The sequence below is a fragment of the Carcharodon carcharias genome, chromosome 6 (assembly GCF_017639515.1).
Source record: "Carcharodon carcharias isolate sCarCar2 chromosome 6, sCarCar2.pri, whole genome shotgun sequence".
In the NCBI taxonomy this organism is placed as follows: Eukaryota; Metazoa; Chordata; class Chondrichthyes; order Lamniformes; family Lamnidae; genus Carcharodon; species Carcharodon carcharias.
Genome location: NC_054472.1, coordinates 3,046,021 through 3,073,926, shown reverse-complemented (window position 1 = coordinate 3,073,926; position 27,906 = coordinate 3,046,021). Strand labels below are relative to the sequence as shown.

The 27,906-nt window shown below is 41.7% G+C and overlaps 1 protein-coding gene across 3 annotated transcripts in view; it reads right to left on the bottom strand.

Annotated features, from left to right (window-relative positions):
* The window catches only part of nudcd1 (NudC domain containing 1), a 115,392-nt gene that overhangs the window by 69,561 nt on the left and 17,925 nt on the right, over nucleotides 1-27,906 (bottom strand). For 2 of the 3 annotated variants that reach the window (XM_041190459.1, XM_041190460.1), the window contains 3 exons: nucleotides 20,759-20,913; nucleotides 4,872-5,057; nucleotides 1,780-1,960 (listed from right to left, as the gene is read on the bottom strand). In XM_041190459.1, the coding sequence (XP_041046393.1) occupies nucleotides 1,780-1,960; nucleotides 4,872-5,057; nucleotides 20,759-20,913 (522 nt within the window). Of the gene's footprint in view, nucleotides 1-1,779; nucleotides 1,961-4,871; nucleotides 5,058-20,758; nucleotides 20,914-21,562; nucleotides 21,620-27,906 lie in introns of those variants that run through there. The other variant, XM_041190461.1, reaches the window with a different exon arrangement.

The following is a 27,906-nucleotide window of genomic DNA, read 5'->3' as shown; positions in this document are numbered from 1 at the left end:
CATTCAATAATGTCATGGCTGATCTGATTGTGGCCTCAACTCCTCTTTCCCGTCTGCTTCCCATAATCCTGGACTTCCTCGCTGATCAAAAATCTAACTCAGCCTTGAAAATATTCAGTGACCCAGCCTCCACTGCTCTCTGGGGAAGAGAATTCCACAGACGAACAACCCTCAAAAAAAAATTCTCCTCACCTGTGTTCCCTTGAACTATACTCTCCTACACTAGTTTCTATTTCAGCAAAACCTTGGTTCTAAAATACTCACCCTAATATGCAAAGCCTTCCATGGCCTTCACCCCTCCCTATCTCTGAAACCTGCTCCACCCCTAGAACCCTGAGAACTCTTAAGTCCTTTCAACTGGCCTTTTCTGCATGTCCTAGTCCCTTTGCCTCACAGATAAAGTTCTATTTATCAGGAATTTATATTAAAGTTTAAATAATAAGGCTGCATTACTGTTCGCAAACCAGCCACTATTCTACCGATAACGTTTCAGAATATTCTGTTGCGCACAGAATTTTCCGACACTGGTTGCAAGTTATTTCTGGTGATATTGCTGGAAGGCATCACAAAGATTATTTATATTTAATATATAGCTCAGTCTTAATTTCAAAGTTATTTTATTTGAATTGTCAACTAATTTAAATTGAAATCAATCATTCAACAATGCCATTCATTGAAAGTCCAGTGCTTAATTCATATCTCTTAATTTAAACTTTTAAGCAATTTCGAATTCCCATCCAAATGAGTTCTGGTGAGTCAAATCCACTGCTCATTTAAACCTTTGATCAACATCAGGTGCCTCGGTAAGACAGTCCTTCCTAAGTGCCGTGAAGACAGAGCAGTATCAGAACGTAAAAGGCATAAAGACCCTAGTCAGTCAAGGAAATTGATCAAATGTTAGAAGTGCATCTTGGAAAATGAAGAAAGTTGTACCACAGAAATTTAACATCCCTCCCACTAACCTTTCTATTTTTTTCCATAGAGGTTTGGTAAGCTGCTGCATTCAAATTCTTAAGCGTATGCTATTGGCCAATTTGAATTTTTTTGAAGCATGAAAATTACTTTGAATCAACAAGACTAGATAGCACACAGGCTGTATAATTTCCCACAAACCAGCTGCAAATTGTTTCGCAACCTTGTACAATCGCTGATGCATCAGCTTGAATCTCATTCAGAACACTGGTACTTAACATCTGTACCAACAGCTGCTGATGGCACATAAACATATGAAAACGAAATAAATCCAACCCATAAAATCCCTATGTTTAAAAAGAAAAGGACAAGTCCCCTGGAGTCATTCCAAGATGCTGATCTAATCATGGGATTTAGATGGCTGCTGTAAACCACTCAGGTTTTGGTTTTGGAGCACATTTGCACACTAACCTGAGACTGAAATCAATTGCACATATATCTGTGAATCTCAATACACCTCATTATAAATCATAAAATAATGAGACTAAACTCAACCAGCAATAGCAAGAAGCAGAAATTTCAATCTCTAAATTCAGTAGAAACTATGTATGGAAATGTGAATAAGTAACGTATACATCATCAGAAGTGTATTATTTGATCCTTGGCTGCATTGCTAGAAACAGTAATAAACCAGTTATTTATTCACAGCGTGCCAAAGAGCTTCGAGGCGTGAATTCATAATATTATAGCTTTGTCTCATGGACTTTCCACATGTCTGGAGTGAAGGGACAAGAATTGTTTTCAATTTATATTCAGCAAAATCTTCTAAGGTGACATCCCACAATCATTACTGGTATTATAATTTACCATTGCTTGCACTAGTGATGGTCAGCCAATCTACAGCTGAATGGAAGCCACTTCCTCTGACGTTTGATTCGTCCTTCTCTGTCTTGAGTAAAACAACATCAACTGAGTGGGCACTTGCTTTCAGATAAGAATGACTATGAACTATCACAAAAGGTTCCCCGAGTTCTTGCTGGAACATTATCTGTAAGAGGGAGAAAGTGGTCAGAAAAACAGGACATTAAATTTAAGCATTCTCAAGCATTAAAATTTGAATCACCAAGTGTGTAAAAATTCTACTTTGGAGTTTAAAACTGTCCTGTTCCACAACAGGTTTCAGGCTTAAAAACATTTTTTACTTCATTCCTCCATTGGGACACTAATAGTTGCATGAAAGTAGAACTTATACAGATCTTACTGCACCTTTTGATTAATTTACAACAATTTGACATTTTAGCCACCAAGTAATATCATTCACAAAGAGGTCAGTAACATTTACTGCAGAAATCCCAAAAGGCTTTTTTTGCAGGCAGAAAAGGATCCCTTTATAGACATTCTCAGGCACTGATCTCTAACCTTATGGAAGGGCTAAAACACACAAACATAGTTCCCCAAGAAGCATGTTCCCTCTTAAAAAAAAGTCTTCAGAAGCTACACTGTGCAAATACCAGTACATAAGTACACTTTTACAAATACTGCACTAACTTGTGGAGAGATTGGCACAGGCCCTTTGCAATATCATCCCTGTAAAGTCAGAATATCAGAGACAACTCCTGGCATTAATGTTGTGAAATGCTCAAGTGCAGAATAAGCACCAGCATAGACTGGATGGGCCGAATAGCTTGTTCCTGTGCTGTAGATTTTCTAAGTCTAAGGCATTTCTGCAGAAAGGCAGCAGTTTGACCTTGCGTGTAGAAAGCGAATGAAGTTTTCAAAGCTAAGATTGTTTTAAAAAAATTACCAAAAAAGCACCAACTGAACTTTGTAATTTTTAATAAAAGGGTCAAATGAGGGTCAGCAAGGTAAAATAAAACAATCAACCTGTAACAGAATGTAATCCAAAATTCAAAATTATCAAGCATTTTGATGGGGTGAATAGGGAAAGGCTATTCCCTCTCAGAAAGTCAGTGTCGAGGGACCATCCATTTAAATGGTCATTAAGTGAGAAAAGCACTGTGCACTGTTCTGGTCGCCATATTAGAAAGAGGATATAAAGGTACCAGAGAAGATGCAAAAAAGATTTACTCAGATTATTTCAGAACTGAGAGGTTGTACCTATCAGGAAAGACTGAAAAAGCCACAACCATAGTTACCCTGAAGTTGTTTTAATTCTTCTAATTTTTCCTGGGTAACTATTCTGCTCAGAGAGTCGGAACCACCTTAAGTCTCTGACTTAAATCGCAGTACCTGATGGTTCCCAGCGCCCAACAGAAGTTTGAACTTCACAGGAAATTCCCACGCAGTCCTTGCATGGAGACTTCTGGGGGGCTCCTCCCAGCCATCTTCTGGGGTACAAACCCCACCCCCCCCGGCAGACAGAAATTCTGGACCAATATCGGTCTTTAAAATTATGAAGGGTCTTGATAGGGTAGATGCAAAGAAATGCTTCCATTTGTAAGAAATTAAAAACTAGGGGACAGAAATACAAAAATAGTCACTAATAGATTCAGTAGGGAACTCTTTACCCAAAGGCTGGTTAGAATGTGGAAGTTGCCACTACATGGTAATTGAGGTGAGTAGTTTATAGGCATTTAAGGGTAAGCTACAGAAAGGAGAAAAGGTTAGTAAAATATGTTAATAAGCTGAGATGAAGAAGGATGGGGAATACTTGTGTGGAGCATTAGCACCAGCATGGGACAATTGGGCCAAATGGCTTCTTTCTATGCTGTACATTCTATATCATTCTATTCATAGGAGCTTGGGAAATCTCCTTTATACAAAGTTATTGGCGCATGAAGTGCTTTGCCACAAAGACTAAACGAGGTGGAGTCCATGGCGTCTTTTAATGGAAGTGGATTAAAGGATAAGAATAAAACACTGGGATTTGTTTTGTGTTGTTCTAGCATAGGGTTGCCATTGAAACCTTGGATCGAATGGTTTATGTCTGTCACGAAACCTTTTAGAATTTGCCAGACTTTGCCTAAGTTAAAAATAAAGGATCATAAAACTGATCTTTTCCCCCACCCACTCCCAAGGGAAAAATTTTGAGCATGGATGGGGCACTGAGGAATTATCTACTGTGGATTAGGGAGAGCAGTGTGACAGTGGCAGCCAAAGCAAGATTGTTGAAATATCTGTTCACAAGTTGCTACAACAGCAGTTCAAAACATTGTTCGGAGATGAGTAGCTCCATATGATCTTGCAAAAAGGAATATTGTTTTTGACCAAAAACAATGGAGATACATAATCCCACCATCACTGTGTACATCCATAGAAACATAGAAACTAGGAGGAGTAGGCCATTCGGCCCTTTGATCCTGCTCCTGCTCCTGCTCATCATGATCATCGCTGATCATCCAACTCAATAGCCTGCTCCCGCTTTCTCCCCATACCCTTTGATCCCTTTCGCCTCCAAGAGCTATATCTAACTCCTTCTTGAAAACATACAATGCTTTGGTCTCAACTACTTTCTGTGGTGACGAATTCCACAGGCTCACCACACTCTGGGTGAAGAAATTTCTCCTCATCTCAGTCCTAAATGGTCTACTCCATATCCTCAGACTGTGACCCCTGGTTCTGGACTCCCCCAACCACTAGAATCTGTCAGAGGCCCCAAAGAAATGGCACATCTGGGGTTTCAACTGATCTTCTATTCTCGTTACAATGAGAGATCGGGGAAGAACTACTGAAATTCTAACTCATGGCATTTAAAGGTGCTCTCTCCTATAATCTTTTTGTTTGAACAAATTCAGGACATGGAATTTTTTTTTAAATGCCAAGTGCAACACTTACACAACTTTACAAAGATATTGCTGCCTTTTCTTCTTTCCTCTGTCTCCCTCAAAAGCTGCAAAAGATTGTTATACTCCCTCTAAAAACAGAACCCAAACCACAATGCAAAACAACAGAAGTTTATAAATATCCATACTTCACCCGCTTAAATAAACATAACTCACCTCCCACTTCTCAATGTTATTTGCTCCACGTTTGCTTGTTCGGAGAAGATACAGCTTTCCTGTTCCATCTGACAAGGCTGCCCATGTGGGTGACGTAAAATGCATAGAAGCACAGACCAAAGTATCACAGGATTTAATCTCCGGTGATAGCCGGAACACCTCCCTGGGTTTACTTATTGCAGTATCCTTTGAATATAAATATATGCATTTTTAGAAAAATCAACAGGGTCAGTGATTGAGTTAACCAAGAGTTAACAATTGTTTTAAAAAAGCTACATAAGTTCCTGCATTGTATTTATGCCTTAACTAGACAACAGCTATGCAACAACTAAAGCTTAACAACTGCACAATGGAAATGACAAGCAGCATGAAATCATCACACAGGAAACATAGGAATTGCCGACAAAGGAAAACCAAGGTCCACCCACATCACCTTCTACCTTCCTGATAGTCACACGATATAATCATAATGGAACCAATCACACAGATCAATCTCTATCAATGAGTTTACAACAGGCTCAGACATGAGGTGAGGAAAACCCCAAGTCGTGGAGACTACTTCCAAGTAGGATTTAATATATTTATCAGAACTAGGTTGCAAACTCTCCTGGATTATCCTAGAGCCTCCAGGAGTTAAAGATGAATTCCTCAGACACTCGTAAAAGAAAAATTATAGGGAACCAGCTGGACTCAAAATAAACAGTTAGGCCCAACACGCCCAGGGTGGAAAACATTCCTGGTGAGTTCACACTCCAGTGAAATCACACAATGGATAGAGATGATTCCAGAATGCATAAGGCTATGGGTATCATAGGTGCCCTTCATGTCTGATTATCAGGCATCCAGCAGTGGCAGCATGTATGGTGAATGGATGGAGGCTTTAGATCATATAATGAAGCCTCCTAGTATACAGCCCAATCAGTTGGCAATGTCAAGCAGAACCCAGAAGACTCGGCATGAGAAAGTGGGAAAAGCAGAAGCCTATGTATATGCTGCTTGATGTCATTAAGCTATTAATGTATATAATATTATTGGAAATTATTTTTCTTTGAAAATAGAGATTTAGTCTGTGAGTGTGTCTTAATTGGATTAAAGCCAGCTAGTCTGGGTGCTTTGATGTATAGTAGTGTTGAGATGTAACAGAGGTAGAGCGCAGTTGCATTTTGTTGAATAGAGCATTCAAGAACGGCACCTAACTAGCAGAGGCCAAGCAATATTTATATTATTAATAAAAATGGTACTATGAAAGGGATTTTATTGTTAGAAGAGGTGAAGTTCCAAGGGGCCGGTGATACAAAGAGAATTTACATTCAAAGAGATGTACTGGGTATAAAGACAGCAGTTTTGTGTGTGCAGAGGCATGTAACATCAAAGCCTGTAATCCCACCACTGTATCTGCAAAGGAACCAAAGTGAAATGAACCTCATTTTGAATTTCTAAGGTGAAAAGGCTGGTTTCTGCTTAAAGTCTATGGGGTGCTGTTACCTTAGTGGAGATTAATTTGGGAATTTGTTAACAGTTATGATAGTAGTTATTTGTAGCCATATGTATGTGTTTAACATGTCGTAACTTAATAAAATGTTTCATTTATTTTAATATAAAAATCTCTCAAGAACTGATGGTCTTATTCCTGAATTCAGAGTTGCATCTCAAAACACACCAAATGAAAATATAGGTAATGACAGTAACTTTAAGTTTCCCTCTGGGATTTTTAAATAACACAGCTTTACCAACTGCTGTGTCATAACACTTCCACAGTGGAGAACATAAAAAGGGGAAACTCAAAATGAGCCATCTCAATTATGTCTGTAAATACTATTACAAAGTTTGATGATTGATGTAAATGCAAGTACAAGACGTTGTGTACACAATGAAATATTGGGCTGTTGAGTTTGTTATTCACAGTTACAGCAATCTTAATGCTGCTAACAAGAGGATGAGGATGAGGCCCACCTTCAAACTTTAATTAGTCAGTGTTTTCACAGTGCAGTGTGCACAGAATTACATTTAGAAATTTGTCTTTACATGGTTATATGGAGATGGTTTTACATAACCAGCTAAACAGCATCAAATATGAAAAGACTTTTTGTTTTCAAAGTTGACGATATAGCACAGCCCAAGAAACACTGAAATGTGGGATTCCACTACAATTTCTCTACGTGCTGAATTTGTGATTTTATTTGTGCTGCTGAGGGGAGGCCCCAAGTGGAAGTATAGGAGACCACTGTCCCTACAGCTCTTTCATAGAAGATTCACTGCTTGGGCAGATGATGAAGTGATAGAATCCTATTTCTGTTTTCAAGTGCACAGGGCTCTTCCAAACTCCTCTTAAATGGACAATTTAAATGCAGATTCCCCATTGGTACCATAATACAGTAAAAATACCAGTACTGTTTCTCAGGACTGCCTTTAGAACAACTGCAAAACTTCCAGCCAAAGACCTCCAAGTCCAGCTCAGCTGATATATTCAACCATCAATATGAATAGATTCTTATACCATCATCCTTAGATCTAGTAAGGCAATTGCTGCTTTAGGTTTTATGTTGCTCACACTTATATTCTAGTTACCAGTCTGTTGTTCCCAGAATAGAAATGCACCAAAATATCTCAAGCAAAACAAATCGAGTAGCTACTCCCTACTCATGGGGGGGAATCAATAGGCATTGCCAAATCTCTCAAGGGAATCTCATGAAAGAACAAGCAGTGAGCAAAAAAACTTATGAAAGAATAATTACAGCAACCTTGTGGATACTTTAAAAAACAAAAACAGTTGCATTGGCTGTGTATGTCAGTTTAGTGTAACCTATAGGACAGAGTAAATATTTGAACAGTAAATCTCCATCAAACTACTCTAACCAGCCAGGATGCACTGGTTTGAGCAAGACGATGAAAATCTGCTCAATCACATATATTGGCCTGGGTTTTCTGGTCAATGATGAAGAAATGGCACTCGCTGGTCATCTTGCTGACATGTGCACAAAGTTTTTGCAGGCTTCCAAGCAGTGATCTGCTCTGATTCAGTATCTGATCAGACAGGGCATCCTTGTTATGAAAACTCAACTTGCCTTAATCTTGAGCGCAGGGGTTGGGAACTCCCAAGTCCCAACAAACCTCAGACCTCCCACGCATGTACACGCCGGGAGCGCAGATCAGCACTTTTATGTTGTTTGGGCTGAGGATCTGCCAAGTGCACTTGTGCAGAAGGAGGGTGCACAAAGCCAGGTCAGGTAACTGCGTGCAGAGCACCATAGCCAGCAAGTGTCCCAGAGAAACGGAGAAGGTAGAGGGGACAGGGAGAGGTCACAAGAGGGAGGGGCAATGGAGAGGGGACAAGGAGAAGTTCCAAGAAAAAGAGCCCTGGTGAGGGACAAAGACAGGGGATAGAGACAGATCCCAATTAAGGTAGGAAAAAAGAAAGGAGCAAAGAAACAGTCTCCAATTAGAGAATAGGGCTGCAGGAAGCAGGCTTTAGGTGAAGTAGGCTTGAGAGAAGCCCTGCTAATTGAAGAGGGCTCAGAAGATGCCACAAAGATCCAAGAAGGCGGCTGAAGATGGGTGACTCCGTGCTGCGGGCCATTGGGCCAAGGTACCCTTCTGGAGCTGTATTGTTCTGCTCTTACAGCTGAAGATTCTGCTTGTAAGTTGATGTCTGAGTATACTCGGGAATCCAGGGGAGCAGAATCTCGGAAGGCAAAATTAAAACGTTGTGAGGGCTATCGTTGAAACCGTCTGAGTTGCAGGGACTTTTGAAGAGAATTCCAAGATAAGATCTTAGAAGGTGAAGATTGGAATCCCTCATGAGAGAGACAGAGTTTCAGTGAGGCTGGTTGACTCAGTGTTACTAACATCTGGGTAGGTTATTGCAAAATCCATGTAATCTGTTTTGGTCATATTTGACATTTATTGTTCAACCACCGCTGGCTTGTAATTCATACGTTCCTCATTATAACCCTGATTGTTAAAATATAAGAGTAGGGTATTGTAAAAGTTAGAGTATTGCAAATTGTTTTATCTTTCTGACTTTGTACAGCAAAGTTTAATTTTATTTGTTCAAAACTTGTGGAATCTTGTGGCTTTCTTCACTGAGTGAGTGTCTTGAATCCCAAGGTTTGTCTACTTTAAGCAAAGGATGTGAAGGTATTGGAGATCCACAAGAATGATTCCAGAGATAAAAAATTGTAGCTAGATTGATTGGAAACATTGGGACTGTTTACCTTGAAGAAAAGAAGACTGAGAGGAGACTTGATAGAGGTATTCAAGATCCTGAGGGGTATGGGCAGGGCAAACAGTGAGAAACTGTTCCCACTCAAGAGAGCATCAAGAACTAGAGGGCACAGATTCAAAATAATTGGCAAAGGGAGTAAAAGTGATGTTAGGAAAAAATATTTCACCCAGAGGGTGGCTGGAGTCTGGAAAGAACTTCCTGAGTGGAGGCAGGTTCGGTCAAGGTGTTTAAAAGGGAAGTGGATTGCTATCTGAAAAGAAAGAACATGCAAGGTTACAGGGATATGGCAGGGGAGTGGGACTAGGTAGGATGCTCTTTCAGAGAGCCAGTGCAGGCTCGATGGGTGGAATGGCCTCCTTCTGCACTGTAAAGATTCTGTTTTCAGTCACTAACTGGATCTCACCAACAACTTGGGGGTCTGGTCCAGGATCATAACATCCTCTACAAGGAGCAGGGCAAGTATCATAACTCTTCAACCAATGAGACTTCAGAATCCTCACTGAGATATGCAGAATCTAAACCAGAAAGTATAAAGCGTATGACATAAATTAGATTTAATCAAACCCTTAAAAATTCACTTAATCCTGAATGCACCAGCTATTCTGTCCGGTGTCTTTAGTAGGAAATTAGTTGGTAAGAGCTGCAACTTCATGCGATTGCATACACTTAAATGCTAAGTCCATTGGCAAGGTCCTGTTATAGCACAGGTTTTGTAGGAACATCGTAACTCAGACAGTAAATTCAATTTTTCCGCATTTAACTGTGCATGTGCTGTCTGATTTACTCCATTACAAGAGAGTTAGCATCACCGTTATCTGTAAAGTAAAATCCGGCCATTATATCTCAGCCACTCCACTCAATTGCCTTCCCCTCGCTAATTTACTCTTTCTTGCAACAGCTTTCTCAATGTCTTTGTTTTTCATAACCTTGACTTCTGCTTTCATTCAGTTTCTCTTTGATCCTTCTGGACATGAAAAGAGGCAAAGTACAGAGTATTGCTCTCAATAGTTTTTGACCCTTACCTTCAAACAGTGAAGGTAGCTTTTCTTCTTTAAAGTCTACAGTTTTTCTCTATCAAAATTAAAAGTGACATTGAATGCAAAACCACTTCCAGATAACTGGCTGGAATGAATCTGCTTCCATCTTTTTCTCAATATTTATTTAAACAGCCAATGGGATAAGTTCAGATTTTATACATTAAAAATCCTCAATCTACTTGAGGCAATCACTGAAAGCAGTTTTTAGTCAAATAAAAATGAACCTGTAAGGATAGATGCCATTATTTTAAGGCAGTTCAACATTACTCAAGAGTTTATTCTGTGGTGAACCGCCCTCTATAACATTTATCATTAAAATAAACAGCTTTTGTCTGCCATTAGAAGTCAGTGAATGTATTGAATAAGCCTTGCACCTAATCTTATATTGTAGTGACAGCCAGTGATCTCATGCTTCAGCGCTCTGCATATGCTAAAGCATGTGGGAAATGTCAAAGCAGATATTAGAGGAGAAATAATTATTGCAACAGGCAAGCAAAAAAAATGGAAGGCAGGGCAGCCCTCTTTTTGCCTTTTTGTGTGTTGCATAGAACCCTGAGTCCATCAGGAAGGATCTGGGCTTAAGAGGAGTGATGATCCCAGGCAGTGGAGGCACTCAGATCAAAGCCTCCCTGTACATGGACGATGTCGCCGTCTTCTGCTCGGATCCGCTGTCGGTGCGCAGACTGATCCACATCTGCGACCAGTTCGAACTGGCCTCAGGAGCCAAGGTAAATCGTGGGAAGAGCGAAGCCATGTTCTTTGGGAACTGGGCTGACTGATCCTTTGCCCCCTTCACTGTCAGGTCTGACGGCCTGAAGGTGCTGGGGATATGGTTCAGAAGGACCAGGGCATGCGTTAGAAACTGGAAGGAGCGAGTGTCTATGGTGAAAAGGAAACTGGGCATGTGGGAGCGACGCTCCCTCTCCATTGCGGGTAAGAACCTGGTCATCAGGAATGAGGCACTCTCGCTGTTGCTGTACGTGGCGCATGTCTGGCCCATTCCACACTCCTGCGTGGTGGCGATCACCCGAGCCATCTTTCGCTTTATCTGGAGGTCGAAAATGGATTGTGTCCGCAGGCACGCGATGTACAAGCCTCTAGATAAAGGGGGAAAAAACATGTCCAACATCGCCCTCATACTGTTGGCCACCTTTGTGTGCGGCTGCATCAAACTGTGCGTAGACCCTCGGTACGCAAACACCAAGTGTCACTACGTGCTGAGGTTCTACCTGTCCCTGGTGTTGTGAAGGATGGGTCTGGCCACGCTGCCGTGGAACGCTCCAAGTAGTTGGACCATGTGGTACCACCTGTCCCTCGTGCAATTGCAGCTGGAGGATCATCAACTCGGTGAAAGACGCTCTTTGGTCTGCCCGAAACTTGTTGGTCTTCCAGCGCAAAGAGTTGTCCCCGACCGAGTGTTGCAGACTGGCACATTCCAAAGTCCAGGACTACGTGTTGAGGGATGCACTAAAGCTTGGGGCAGCTGCCGCAAAGGCGCAATGGGGAAGGGTCGCTGTCTAAGACCTTTCTGCCACGGTGCACCAAGGGGCAGGGAACTGTATAGACCCCTCGGGCTGTACAGCTCAAAATGAATGTACGCAGTGAATACTAATTGTACTATAATTGTATTGAAGCACCTCAGAGAGCAACATGATGTATGTTGATAACTCCAATCCCATTGTCCGATTGTCTGCATTGACCATATTGAAATGATTGTGATATTCATTGATTGTATTGATGCACCTTGTGATCCATGTGTAAAAGTTGAACCTGATTGTACTTATGTGATGGTCATTTTGAAATGGTTTGGAATGTTCTCCCAGATATTTTATGAATAAAGTATATTTTTCAAAAAAAAAATCACCCCTCATCCAAAAAGGGTGATGAGAATCAAACTTGAAACGGGGGGAGAATTTTCCCCATCAGGTGGGCTGTGTGGGGGCGGGTGCGAACCTGCTCAGCGCCACCAATCAGGTCCACACCACCACTTTACGTGGGCGGGCCAAGTTAAGGCCCACCCTGCGTGAGTGTCACATGAGCTGGGACATGTCAAGGAATATTAATGAAAAAATTTATTTAATTTATAAACCCTTCATGAAACCTCATCCCACCCGTGGTTGAGGTTCCATGAAAAAATGCGAAGGCCGCCTGGGCTCTTCGCCTGCCCCCCCCCGCCAACCTTAAGGCTGGACTGGCAGCTCGGTTAATAACTTTAATTGATATTTAAGTGGCTTTAATAGGCCTCTGACAGTTTGGCGGATGTGCAGCGGACTTGGCTGCGCACCCGCCGAACTGAAGATCTAAATGATGCGCGGTGACATCGGGATGCACGCCCAACATCACTCCGCATCATTTTACGCCTCGCTGAGCTGAAAATTCTGGCCAGGAGAAAAGGCTGTTGCAGACAATACCAGCTGTAGCAGTTCCACGATTGATGTGTAGATGGTTGAATGAGTGCAGAATATATGTTGAGGTGTGCATGTTTCTCTTGCTTTACCATGAAAAGAATGTTAAAAAATGTAATAAAAATTCCATTTTATTTCCGTACAGTGGGGACTTGTCATGATCAGTAAAGACATGTCATATACCTAACTATTAAGGTACAAACTTTACTCAATGTGGACTCATTGAAATTAACTTTTGGTTTTTAAAATGAACCATGTTATGCTGCAAAGATGATAACCAATGGTCAGATGATCTAACCTGTGTATTCAAAAACTGACTCACTGTCTAACAGAGATAAAGGGCACAACCCAGATGAAAAGATGTTAACTACATATATCCAGAGAACATCAAAAGACATTACCAAATTGAATGGGTCCTTTTTGAAACAAAAGGAGGTGATCGTCTTAATCTGTCAGGATGAATGTTTTCAAACAATAAACCAGGATGTGGTTAATAAACCCAAGACTACCATATATTTAGAAAAAGAACTGCAATTACGAGGAATCACACAGTAAGGCAGCTTTGTTTGTCCCCTTTCGATCTTGAAATGCTATCTGCAAAGAGACAGCGGCATGCCTTAAAAGAACTGGATGCTGTAACATCATACAGTATGGCAGCTTTGTTTGTCTCCTTTCAATCTTGAAATGCTATCTGCAAAGAGACAGCGGCATGCCTTAAAAGAACTGGATGCTGTAACATCATAAGATCTCCAAGCCTGTTCCTTTTCAGGTCCACCAATACAGCAAACTGACCTCGTCAAAGTTTAGCTCTAGGATGGTTTTTGTTCAGGAACCTAATGCCTTCTATCCTTTTCCCACTTTTAAATCCCTGTTATGTGTTGTTGAATGGTATTGGATTTTCACCAGCATCTGTTTATAGAAGCTTGGGCATTTTAATGCTACCAGACATATAGCCTTTAGTGAGTTTGGGCTCAATGGAAACTCTTGAGTCCTTGAGGGGATTTTCTGTTCCAAGGTCATACGATGGGCAACTAACTAATCTCGTGACCTGCAGAAAGCCCACCCTTTGAGAGAATCCTAAAACAACTTTGGTATATGACTTTGGCTACCTTTTAGAGAAGGAAGTTTTCCATCCTTACCTGGGCTGACCTACATGCGACTCCACACCCACAGCAATGTGGCTGACTCCTAAACATCCTCTGAAATGGCCTAGCAAGCCACTCAGTTGTATCAAACCAATAAAAACTCATGAAGGAATGCAACCGGACGGACCACCTGGCCTCAACCTAAGTACTGCAAACGACAACGGCAAACTCAGTCCTGTCGATTCTGCAAAGTCCTCCTTACTAACACCTTGGGGTCCATGCAAAAGTTGGGTGAGCTGTGTCACAGACTAATCAAGCAACAGCCTGACATAGTCATCCTCACAGAATCATACCTTACAGACAACGTCCCAGACACCACCATCAACATCCCTGCATACATCTTGCCCCACGGGCAGGACAGGCCCAGCAGAGGTGGTGGCACAGTGGTATACAGTGGGGACGGGGTTACCCTGGGAGTCCTAAACATCGACTCTGGACCCCATGGAAGTCTCATGGCATCAGGTCAAACATGGGCAAGGAAACCTTCTGCTGATTACCACGTACCGCCCCCCCTCAGCTGATGAATCAGTACTCCCCAACGTTGAACACTACATGGAGGAAGTACTGAAGGTGGCAAGGGCGCAGAATGTACTCTGAGTGGGGGACTTCAATTATCCATCACCAGGAGTGGTTTGGTAGCACCACTACTGACCGAGCTGGTTGAATCCTTAAGGACACAGCTGCTAGACTGGGCCTGCCGCAGGTGGTGAGGGAACCAACAAGAGGGAAAAACATGGTCTCCTCTACATTGGAGAGACCAAACGCAGACTGGGTGACCGCTTTGAGGAACACCTTCGGTCTGTCTGCAAGCATGACCCAGACCTCCCTGTCGCTTGCCAGTCAACACTCCACCCTGCTCTCATGCCCACATGTCCGTCCTTGGCCTGCTGCAATGTTCCAGTGAAGCTCAACGCAAACTGGAGGAACAGCACCTCATCTTCCGACTAGGCACTTTGCAGCCTTCTGGACTTATTATTGAGTTCAACAATTTCAGATCATGAACTCTCTCCTCCATCCCCACCCCCTTTCTGATCCCCCTTTTTCCAACACGTTATAATTTTTCTACACTATATTTTTTTCTTTTCCCTCCTATTTTTAAATTTATTTCGATCTATTGTTTCATCTCCCACCTTTTAGCCCATTTTGGTCCCTTCCCCCCACCCCACCCGCACTAGAGCCATCTGCCACTAGCTTGTCCTGCTTGCTTCCCTTAGTGTCCCCAATAGCACATCCTTTAGATAATATCACCACTGTCAACACCCCTTTGTCCTTTTGTCTATGACATCTTTGGCAGTCTCTTCTTGGACTCCACCTATCACTGGCCCCCTATCGAGCTCTCCTGTCCCACCCACTTCTACTAGCTTGTTTCATCTCATTTCTATATGTCTTAGTTCTGACGAAGGGTCATACGGACTCAAAACATCAACTGTATCCCTCTCCGCAGATGCTGTCAGACCTGCTGAGTTTTTCCAGGTATTTTTGTTTTTGTTCTAGAGGGAAAAACATACTTGGCCTCATCCTCACCAACCTGACTGCAGCAGATGCATCTCTAAGAATCGCTAAGAGTGACCACCAGTGCTTGTGGAGATGAAGTCCGGTCTTTACAATGAGGACACCCTCCATCGTGTTGTGTGGCACAACCGTCATGCTAAATGGGATAGATTTTGAACAAATCTAGCAACTCAAAACTGGGCAACCACGAGACACTGTGGGCTATCAGCAGCAGCAGCATTGTACTCAACCACAATCTGTAACCTCATGGCCCAGCATATCCGCCACTCTACCATTACCACCAAGCCAGGGTATTAACCCTGGTTCAATGAAGAGTGCAGGAGGGCATGCCAGGCATACCTAACAACAAGGTGTCAACCTGGCGAAGCAACAACACAGGACTACTTGCGTGCCAAACAGCAAGTGATAGACAGAACTAAGCATTCCATAACCAATGGATCAGATCTAAGCTATACAGTCCTGCCAAATCCAGCCCACGAAAATGGACAGTTGAACAATGCACTGGAGGAGTCGTCTCCACAAATATCTCCATCCTCAATGAAGGGGGAGCCAAGCACATCAGTGCAAAAGACAAGGCTGAAGCACTTGCTACAATCTTCGGCCAGAAATGCCGAGTGGATGATCCACCTTGGCCTCCTCCAAAGGTCCCCAGACTCTCAGATGCCAGTCTTCAGCCAAGTCAATTCACTCCACACGACATCAAGAAATGGCTGAAGGCACTGGATAGTGCAAAGGTTATGGGCCCTGACAATATCCTAGCAATAGTACTAAAGACTTGTGCTCCAGAATTTGTTGCATTCTAGCCAAGTTGTTCTAGCACAGCTACAACACTGGCATCTACCTAGCAATGTGGAAAATTGCCCAGGTATGTCCGTACACAAAAATCGGGACAAGTACAACCTGGCCAATTACCACCCCATCATCTGCTCTCGATCATCAGTAAAGTGATGGAAGGGATCATCAACAGTGCTATCAAGCCACTTGCTTAGCAATAACCTGCTCAGACACTCAGTTTGGATTCTGCCAGGGCCACTCAGCTCCTGACCTCATTACAGCCTGGGTTCAAACATGGACAAAAGAGCTGAACTCCTGAGGTGAGAGTGACTGCCCTTGACATCAGGGCAGCATTTGACCGAGTGTGGCATCAAGGAGCCGAGCAAAACTGGAGTCAATGGGAATCGGGGGGAAACTCTCCACAGGTTGGGGTCATACCTAGCACAACGGAAGATGGTTCTGGTTGCTGGAGGTCAATAATCACTGCTCCAGGACATCAATGCAGGAGTTCCTTAGGCCCAACCATCTTCTGCTTCATCAATGACCTTGCCTCCATCATAAGGTCAGAAGTGGGGATGTTTGCTGATGATTGCACAATGTTAAACTCTATTCACGACTCCTCAGAAGCTGAAGCAAATGCAGCAAGACCTGGACAACATCCAGGTTTGGGCTGACAAGTGGCAAGTAACATTCGCGCCACACAAGTGTCAGGCAATGATCATATCAAACAAGAGAAAATCTGACCACCACCCCTTGACATTCCATGGCATTACCATCGCTGAATCTCCCACAATCAACATCCTGCGGCTTACCATTGACCAGAAACTGAACTGGGTTAGCCATATAAATACTGTGGCTACAACAGCAGGTCAGAGGCTAGGAATCCTGCGGTAAGTAACTCACCTCCTGACTCTCCAAAGCCTGTCCACAATCTACAAGACACAAGTCAGGAGTGTGATGGAATACTCTCCACTTGCCTGGATGAGTGCAGCTCCCACAACACTCAAGACGCTTGACACCATCCAGGATGAAGTAGCCTGCTTTACTAGCACCTCATCCACAAACATTCACTCCCTCCACCACCGACACACAATAGCAATACCATCTACAAGATGCACTGCAGGAACTCACCAAGGATCCTTAAACAGCACCTTCCAAACCCACAACCGCTACCATCTAGAAGAACAAGAGCAGCAGACACATGGGAACACCACCACCTGGAAGTTCCAATCCAAACCACTCACCACATGGACTGCAGCAGTTCAAGAAGGCAGCTCACCACCACCTTCTCAAGGGCAATTAGGGGTGGGCAATAATTACTGGCACAGCCAGCAAAGCCCACATCCTTTGAATGCATAAAGAAAGTAGTGAAGATGTCTTCTTCATCAGGCCTGCAACGTGTGTTTTTCAGAACAAGCTAATCATGTGAATTATGAACTATTCTTTTTGCTTAAAACCTGTAAACGTGCACTATTCTCTTCAACTGTGCTTTTCTCAAGTGTCTTCGCATGTGTGAGAGGCTGTGTGAATGAGTGGCATAGCGTTAGATTTCAGAGTGAGTGCATAAATAAACAACACCCTTTCTTTATTTAAACCCACGATCAGCTTGCTGCTGGTTATTCAAATTGTCCAAACACTCGGGTTAAAAAGACGCATACATATCTTCCTATCAAAAGCTTACTGAGTATAGACAGTTGTTAAGGAAATAGAGATTTCGGCAGTTCTCTCTCATCCTGTCCGTGACATAGCATATTATTCAAACTAATATTCCCTTCAAGCTGCTTCATGTGCTAATTATTTTACCACTAACAATTTGATCTTTGCGGCACCACTCAACCTTAATGCCTTTTACATCAGCTCATGTACTCTCATTATGCAGGACTGGAAGCAAGTAAATGGAATTACTTATTAAGCAAATGGCAACTAATCCAACCAAAGCAACTATAAGCCTATTATCCCAATACAATACAGGTACAATAATGCAATCTATTGTGGGATCTTGCTATGCATGAACTGGTTGCCCATTTAAGGGTTAGAAGGCATGCCTACATTGCAAGGACATGAACTAGCCTACACTGATTTAAAAGGGAAGACCTTTGCTGACAGACAACTGCCTCTTTTGAGGAGGTTGCAAACTAAATAGTGAATCTTCGCATACTATAAATTTATTCAGGTTTTCAGAATGAAAAGCTTCTGATTAAGGTAAAGCCACACAACTCCAGGTTGGAAGATGGGGCTAAATGAGCAACTGGTTAAAAAATAAAAATCAATAATGTTAATTTTGCAAACGTTGTGACAATTGAGTGCATGCTCTAGTTGTGATTAAGAGCAGCTGATACTAATTTGGGAACAGTTACTGAATGTATATAAGAACCAGTTTCCATCTGTGTAGGGGAGAAACTGTGTGGAACGGTAAAGTAGGCTGCACTTACGTTATACTCTGTTTTGTGAATAAAACAATGTTGAAGACAGCCTGGCTCTGGCTTCTTCCTTTACCAAATGCCTTCTGAGAGGGGTAAGAAAGAATGCACATCAGGATGTACTGTCAGACTGAGGGAGGAATTGTGCCGGCTGTGGCATTAAAACAACAAATTCTTGGACCCATGTTGATTCTAATCCACGCAAGTCGTCAAGATGCTGAAAGCAAGTATAGTGCAAAATTTTCTGACAGAAAACTGGGAAGCAGCAGAGACAGAGGATGCAGCTAAAAATTATATAAGGGTTTAGATCTACTGTGTAACTGAACTGACAACTGCCAAATGAACTAACAGTGTATAGATCAAAAAACCTGTCCGAGATGTACATGAATGGAATTGAGTCAAATTGGCACCGGAAGACTTTAAAGAGACCTAGGAGTAGGCATATCACTTTCAACATCTGCCCAATGTGGTGAAGCAATTAAAAGCTAACATATATAGGCAAGCAAGAGAGGAAATTTCCAGTAGAGTTTTTCAATGCAAGATCAGATCATACTTAGCATAGTGTTCAGTTCTGATCACCATGCCGCTAAAAGATACAGGTACATTGCAAAGGAATATCACTCTCCCAGATGGAAAGGTTTGAGAAGCTTAACCCTGACAGCCAAGTTAGCAGACAATTAAAGTGTATCAAGATAGATAAAACAAACTCAGATTATTTATCCAAAGTACTCGACTTTTGTTTTATGTTCCTTAATGTCAAATTTCACATTCTTTAAAATCTTCGCAGGTTAATGTGCTGACAACTTTGGCAGCATCATTATTACACAACCTCACTTTCTTCTCTTTTCTCAGCACTCAGACATTAAATAGCAAGAGTTTTGATAGCTATTGAAACCATGTTATTGTGTAAAATGCAAGCTATGCCATGAGCAGAAAGGAGAAAGAGAGAAGAGATCTGACTGGCTTCTGTGTCAATCAAACTTTTCCATAGGCTGACGTTGTTGTGTTATTGAAGGTTGAAATGTCATTCTTGCCCATAGTAGTTGCGACAGAAGGAAAGGGAGAAAATATCCAGTCATTAGCGTACTTAGTGCAGTCAAATTACTATAATATTTTATTTTTACAATTAATGCCACAGTGTTCAAAAGGTCTAATGGAATGCTGATCTTCGTACCTAGCGTACTAGAATACAAAGGGATAGAAATCATGCCTCAGCTAAACAAAGCCCTGGTTAGACTAAAAACATTTTGAGGCATCACACCTTAGGAAGAATATATTGGCCTTGGAGCCAGGAACATAAAAACAGATTGTAAGGCTTTTATAAGTATATAAAAAGGAAGAGAGTAGCTAAAGTAAATATTGGTACCTTAGAGATAGAAGTTATCGTGGGGAATGAGGAATTGGCAGATATGCTGAACAAATATTTTCTGTCCGTTTTCACAGATGACACAAATTACATATCAGAAATAGAGGATGACAAATGGGCTAATAAATGCGAGGAACTGAAGGTAATTAAAATCAGAGAAAAGATATTGGATAAATTTAAGAGACTAAAGCTGACAAATCCCCAGGACCTGATAGCCTACATCCTCAGGTTCTATAAAGAGCTGCTGCAGAGATAGTGGATGCAATAGTTATGTTTTTCCAAAATTTCTCAGATTCTAGAACAATCTCAATAAATTGGAAGTTAGCAAACTATTCAAGAGAGGACGGAGAGGGGAAACAGGGGACTACAGGCCAGTTAGTCCTACATCAGTCATCAGGAACATGCTGGAACCTATTATTAAGGAAGACATTGAGAGGTTGAGGATTCTAAATCAAGGGGGCAAAGTCTCAGGATAAGGGACCAATCATTTAGGGCTCAGATAAGGAGAAATGTCTTCACTCAAAGGATTGTGAATCTTTGGAATTCTCTACCCCAGAGGGTTGTACATGCTTCATTGTTGAATATTTTTAAAACTGGGACAGATTTTTGGTCCCTCAGGTAATTAAGGTATGTGGGAAGCGGGTGGGAAAGAGAATTTTAGGCCAATGGTTGCATGAAATGGCAGGCTCGAGGGTCCCTATGGTCTATTCCTGCTCCTATTGTTTATATTCTTATGTATGTGAACAGGCACAACAGGCTCATTGTTCCCTAAGGAAGAAAACAAACTGGATTTTAAAAATGGAAATTTACTGAAGTTTTGGACTACATCTGTTGCAACGTTCCCTGTCAAGTCCAATTCAACTTTTTCCAGGCTACTAGTGCAGATATTTGAACTGACAGTTTCCTTTCAGAAAATAAAGGTTTAATATATCTCAATCCTTCACAAGTTCTCAGCATATATCATTTTAAGAAGTTAAATGGAGATACAATAACACCAACTTACCAAAGTGATAGCCAGGTGCATGACTCTCTCATGCTGATCAATATAATAGACACTGTCTTGATACCACCTGTCACAATGCAGATAGTTGTACATGCCAAAAACACACATATGGTCCAGGGTGTACTGATCCTCTCGAAGTTTCACTTCAGCTACAGCTAAAAAAAATAAATCAAAGGCATGATCAGATTAACCAACAACTCAAAAACAAATGTTTTGCCACACTCAAGAGACTTCATTGCTAGCTGGCTGCTAAACTGAATTCTTTTAATATCTGAATCAGAATCATTCACCTTAACAAAATGCAATGGCAGAAAAAAAAATCAATATCTTTGAGACAGAAAAATCAGTACAATTAGTCTATGCTTACACCCTGAGGTCATGAAAGGTGATATATAAATGCAAGTATTTATTTCTACGCTTACAGGCAGTTTATTGCATGCATTAGCATTCACTATGCTTAAGCAGCAGGGTTTGCTAAAGGCAAACATGTAGAAGTTGGCTTCTAAAGACAAAGCTTATGGCCAGCACACACTGTTGAAAATAAGACAATTTGAATATATTTAAAATTTTGGCTTGATACTTTCTCTTTTGCTCTGTGTTCCAAGTGTGCAGATTTTATATACTATCTGAAATTATACTTCATGGCAAAGACATTTCTGTTTAGTTATTTAAATATAAAGTTAGTGACTTCCAAGGATCTTAGTTTAATATTAAATTGATTTCTGCAACTATCACATTTCAGGATTTCACCCATAGTTTTTTTTTAAACAGTAAGACAGGAGCACAGACACACATAGACATCACCTCAAATCCTCTCAACCTTCACTTAAAAGATGTTCCATGTTTTCATTTGCGTTAAGGCAGTGGAGTGAGATGCATTAGCCTTGACCTTAAAGCCTAGGTGTCACTGTATTCCATTCCAACACCAGCTTACTTGATTGATCATTTTACAACCCACACATCTTTTCTTTGGTGTCAATTTCCTTCCTGTCCTCTCTCCCAAAAGTGTCATTGTTTCAGTTTTATAGAGGCCATCCACTTGACCGTGAATAACAGCTAAGCCTCGATCCTGCTTTCATCCAACGTCTGGGCGCATGCTTTTTCCGCACAAAATACTGGAAGGTGATAATTAAAGAATGCAGGCAGGTTTTGATCTTTCTCTCATCCAAGGTGACTGAGGAGGAATTGCATCATCATATCTGCTCCTCTTGTTGAACAGTTACATAGGATACATGGCACAGAAACAGGCCATTCAGCTCAACCAGTCCATGTCGGTGTTTATGTTCCACTCGAGCCTCCTCCCATTTTTCTTCATAGAAATCCATCATCGTAACGCTCTATTCCCTTCTCCCTCGTATGCTTGTCTAGCTTTCTTTAAATACATCTATACTATTCACTTCAACCACTCTCTGTGGGAGCGGGTTCCATATTCTCACCACTCTTTGTATAAAGAAGTTTCTTCTGAATTCCTTATTGGATTTCTTGGCGACTATCTTATTTTGATGGCCTCTGGTTATGCTCTTCCGAAAAGAGGGAACGTTCTCTCCGTATCCACATTGCACTGTTAACAAAGCACAAAGCAGGATTTTCTGGAACACACAGTGTAGTAATGTAGAAGATTGGTTGTTGCCTTTTTAACTAAGCAATCATGAAGACTTCACTCCATTTTAATTTATGTTTTATGTTCTTTATAAGGTCCATTGATATTTTTTTTTTAAATGACCAAATGACAGCCATTATGGTAGAAAAATCATATGACTTAGCAAAGGAAAATTATAAATTCATCCATGCCCGATATTTATAAGAAAGAAAGAAGGACTTGCATTTCATAGCACCTTTCAAAACCTCAGAATGTCCCATTTACAGCCAATGAAATACTTTTGGAAGTGTAGTTACTGTTGTAATGTAGGAAACACAACAGTCAATTTGAGCACAGCAAGTTCCCACACACATCAATGTGAAAATGAGCTAACAATCTGCATTATTAGTGATGCTGATAAAGGGATAAATATCGACCAATATATCAGAGAGCAACTCCCCTGCTCATCGAATAGTGCCATGGATCTTTTACACCCATCTGAGAGGATAAAAGGGGGCCTACATTTAACGTTGCATCTGAAAGACAGCACCTCTGACAGTGCCTCTCCCTCAGTATTGCACTGGGGTTGGCAACCAACTTGGATTATGGTCTCAAGTGGAATTTGAACTCAAGATTCTGAGTCAGAGGCGAGAATGCAACCCACTGAACCACAGCTGACAAGTATTAAACAATTCCTACACAAAATGTTGCATTAGAACTCTGGCTGTACATATTACGGTATTTCAATTAATCAAGTCGAGACAGATTACACTAACCTTCTAATATCCCCTTAGCTTTAGATACAATTTTTGACTAAAAAATGTTTTGCTTTTGTTAAAGCCAATCATATACTGGTTCTTTTGTATTTCTAAGTAATCTCTCAAGCTACTTTTTCAGTAAGTTACAGTAGGATTCACATACTTTCCAAGGTGATAACATCAATACTTACTGCTCAATACTGTTAATGTTGCAATACAGCTACAACACTGGCATCCATCCAACTCTGTGGAAAATTGCCCAGGTATGTCCTGTCCACAAAAAGCAAGACAAATCCAATCTAACCAATTACTGCCCCATCAGTCTACTCTCAATCATCAGCAAAATGATGGAAGATGTCGTCGACAGGGCTATCAAGCAGCACTTATTCAGCAATAATCTGCTCACTGATGCTCAGTTTGAATTCTGCCAGGACCACTTGGTTTCAGGCCTCATTACAACTTTTGTCCAAACATGGAGAGAAGAACTGACTGTCATCAGAAGTGACGTAAGAGTGACAGCCCTTGACATCAAGGCAGCATTTAACTGACTGTGGTATCAAGGAGTCCTTACAAATTTTAAGTCAATGGGAATCGGGAGGAAATTCTCCACTGGATGGAGTCATACCCAAAGGAAGATGGTTGTGGTTGATGGAAGCCAATCTTCTTAGTCCCAGGACATCGCTGCAGGAGTTCTTCAAGGGACTGTCTTACGCCCAATCATCTTCAGCTGCTTCATCAATGACCTTCCTTCCGTCATACCGTTAAAACTATGGATGTTCGCTAATGATTTCACAATGTCCAGTATCATCCGTGGCTCCTCAGATAAGAGAAAGCTGTTGTGCCTCCATGCAGCAAAATCTGGACAACATTCAGGGCTGACAAGTGACAAGTAACATTCACATCACACAGGTGCCAAGCAATGCCCAGCTCCAACAAGAGAGAGTCTAACCATCCTAGCTTGATGTCCAATGGTATAACCATGACTGAACCGCCACTATAAACATCCTGGGGGTTACCATTGACCAGTAACTCGACTGGACTAGTCATATAAATATGCCATTTACAAACAGCAGGTCACTGCCTGGAAATTCTGCGATGAGTAACTCACCTCCCAACTCCCCAAAGCCTGTCCACCATCTACAAGGCAAAGTTAGGAATGTGATGGAATACTCCCCACTTGCCTGGAATGAGCAGGACATGCTATTAATGAAATTTTATTTCTAATTGCTGTTGGAAATCTCATCCCACCTGTGGATGAGGCTTTCTAAAAAATGCAATGGGCAGCAAAAAAATTTCATTTAAGGGTGCGATTGCACTGGAGGGGTTGCAGAGACTCACCAGGATGTTGCCTGGGATGAAACATTTAAGTTATGAAGGGAGGTTGGATAGACTTGGGTTGTTTTCATTGGAGCAGAGAAGACTGAGGGGTGACCTGATCGAGGTGTACAAGATTGAGGGGTTTGGACAGGGTGGATAGGGAGCAGCTGTTCCCCTTAGTTGAAGGGTCAGTCACAAGGAGACACAAATTCAATGTGAGGGGCAGGAGGTTTAAAGGGGATGTGAGGAAAATCTTTTTTACCCAGCGGGCAGTGACGGGCTGGAATGCACTGCCTGGGAGGGTGGTGGAGGCAGGTTGCCTCACATCCTTTAAAAAGTACCTAGATGAGCACTTGGCACATCATAACATTCAAGGCTACGGACCAAGTGCTGGTAAATGGGATTAGGTAGGTAGATCAGGTGTTTCTCACGTGTCAGTGCAGACTTGATGGGCCGAAGGGCCTCTTCTGCACTGTGAGATCCTGTGAGTGCAGCTCCAACAACACTAAAGAAGCTTCACACCATCCAGGACAAAGCAGCCTGCTTGATTGGCCCACCACCTTAAATGTTCATCCTCCATTACCAACACACTTTAGCAGCAGTGTGTGTACTATCAACAAGATGCACTGCAGCAACCCAACAAGACTCCTTAGACAGTACCTTCCAAACCCAAGACCTCTACCACCTAGAAGGACAAAGGCAGCAGGCGCATAGGTATACCACCAGCTACAAGTTTCCCTACAAGCCATCCTCCTGACTTGGAAATAAATATATTGCCCTTCCTTCATTGTCGCTGGGTCAAAATCCTGGAACTCCCTCCCAAACAGCACTGTGGGTGTACCTACACCGCATGGACTGCAGCAGTTCAAGGAGGCAGCTCACCACCTTCTCAAAGGTAATTAGAGATGGGCAATAAATGCTGGCCTTACCAATGATGCTTAGATCCCAAAAATTAAAACATCACTAATAAAACAGGTCTTTTGTTCATTATCACCTTGCCGTTTGTGGGAGCTTACAGTGAGCAAATTGGCTGCCATGGTTTCAATATTATCTTCTGCAGAGACAAAAAGCATAAGCACCACTTGAAGAGGACAGCCTTGAAAATTCCAATGGTATTAGGAAAATTCAAGGTCTGCACTCTCTCCCTTCCCCCATCAAAATAAAGTAGAGAACTTTTCATTCACTTGGGATCAACGATTAAATAAAACTCCTCAGGCTCTGTTTCAAATTGATCTTTTACAGCATTTATCATGCTGATAACAACAAGTACTACAGTAATCAGCACTAATCAGCAGAAAGCTACAACTTAAAAGCTGTATTAATGAAATGCCTAAAGCTTCAGGGTACAAAGCACCTTCTGCAAAGATATCCAGGCATTTACAACTAATTTTCACTCAGTAACCTTTACAAAATTAAAACTAAAATGATATAAAGGTGGTGAAGCAATTTCAGTAAAGATGCCAAACCCTTTTCGTGACTTATCAAAGGTGTGCGTTGATTATAGAAACTGTGTTCCTCTCCACGATGCTGTCAGACCTGCTGAGCTTTTCCAGGTATTTTTGTTTTTGTTTTGGATTTCCAGCATCTTCAGTTTTTTACTTTTATAGAAAGACTTGCATTTATATAATGCCTTTCATGAGTTCAAAATATCCCAAAACACTCTACAGTCAACTAAGTTCTTTAGAAGTGTAAATATCATTGTACATAATGTAAGAAACACAACAGCCTATTTGTGCCTGGCAAGTTCCCACAAACAACAACTTGATCATTTATTTTTGTGATGTTGATTGAGGAATAGACGTTGGTCAAGGCATGGGGGAGAACTCCACTGCTTTTCTTCAAAATAGCATTTTGGGATCTTTTACATCCACCTGAGAGAGCAGGTGAGGCCTCAGTTTAATGTCATCAAAACGATGGCCCACTGCATAAAGTTAGTAATGGGCAGTGGCTTTGAAAATCAAAGCCAGGAGAACCACTCCTGCTACTCCTAGCCCACGAGAATTTTAGCCAGGAGTAATTTTCTAAACTTACTTTGGCTTCTTCCAACTACTTTCATCTTCCGTTGTGGCTTGGTTGTCGGGATTCACACTGGTCATGCCTCCCACATCTCACTGTGAAAATGACAATCTGGCACCCACTGCAGCGTTGGGCCTGATATTTCAATCTCAATGGGACCCTGGTTTGCCGGCAACAAGAACTTCAGCCAACTTCAAAGCCGGAGCAAATACGATGGCGTAATGCAGGAACAGGCCAGTCAATGGGCTCGGCCTGATCTTAACCGCCACCATCCCACCAAACACGCCATTCCCACAGGGTGAAAGGGGGATGAAAACCAAGCCCATGGTGTTATGGGGTTGGAGACTGTTGTGGAAAGGGTAGGAAGTGAGCTAGGGGCTAGACACCCTGCTTCATTTGGAAGAGAAGGGATGATTGATGTCAGGATTTAGTGACTGACATCAAGAACAGAAATACCTACAAGTCACTGCATGAACTGGATTGGAGACCCAATAACATAACATTCATAATCTAAATCACAATTATACAGGATAAGCCATCACTCGCATTTTGTCCAGTAAAATCATATTACAAAACTTGAAGCTGACATTTAAAATGAATTCTTCATTGATATAGGACATCAACAAACAAACAAAAAGTGCATTGATTTCCTGTAATCAAACATGCCAGCCCAGCCCTCCATTTATGCACTTTTGCTGAAGACAATCATCTTTATCAAATAGATTTAGAACACTTCAAAGAGAGAAATCACTTTTTTTAAATGTAGGTTCCAACTTTAATTTATTGGACACTGCTGTTGCAGAGTTTCTGTCATTCAGCTTTAGCAATTCTGTTTTGAGCTGTTTTATTAGGGAGTATATTCTATTAAATGCTCTGTTTGCCTCAAGGTGACTTGTAGTTGGGAGCTATTTAGTGACTTGGAGAGTCTTTAAAAGAAAGATTGGACAGTGCCAGCTCTGTGCAGTTTGTGTCTGTCATATTTGTCCTTCTGGCTGAACAAAGCCTACAGTAATTTCAGTGACACTGATTGAATTACTAGAGGCACAGTAGTTCTGCTGGATACAACATGAAGCTCACCATTTCTTACAGCTTGGAGAGAACCTAACTCGCCAAAATTCACAGACAAGACAAGCCGTTACATCAAATGTGGATGCCAAGTATCTATGACCTTGTACATACGTAGCAGAGATTGCGCTGCATACTGCTGACATTATGTGCAAATTTGCCATTTTTGTAACTGATTGGCTCAAATTTAATATTCATAGAAAAATGAATATAAAATGTTCTAATTTGTGAATGTGATAAGTGTGGCTCAGGAAATCACTCTAAATGTCTCTTAACACATCTTCTTTCAGAGACTTGTCTAGCTTTGATAAGGCAGAGGGCTTGGAGTGGGTTTGGGAAAGATGGAGGGAGTAAAGTTAATCGGAGCACTTTGGGATCAGCACATAAAGGAAAGAAGGAACAGGTCTGCTGTT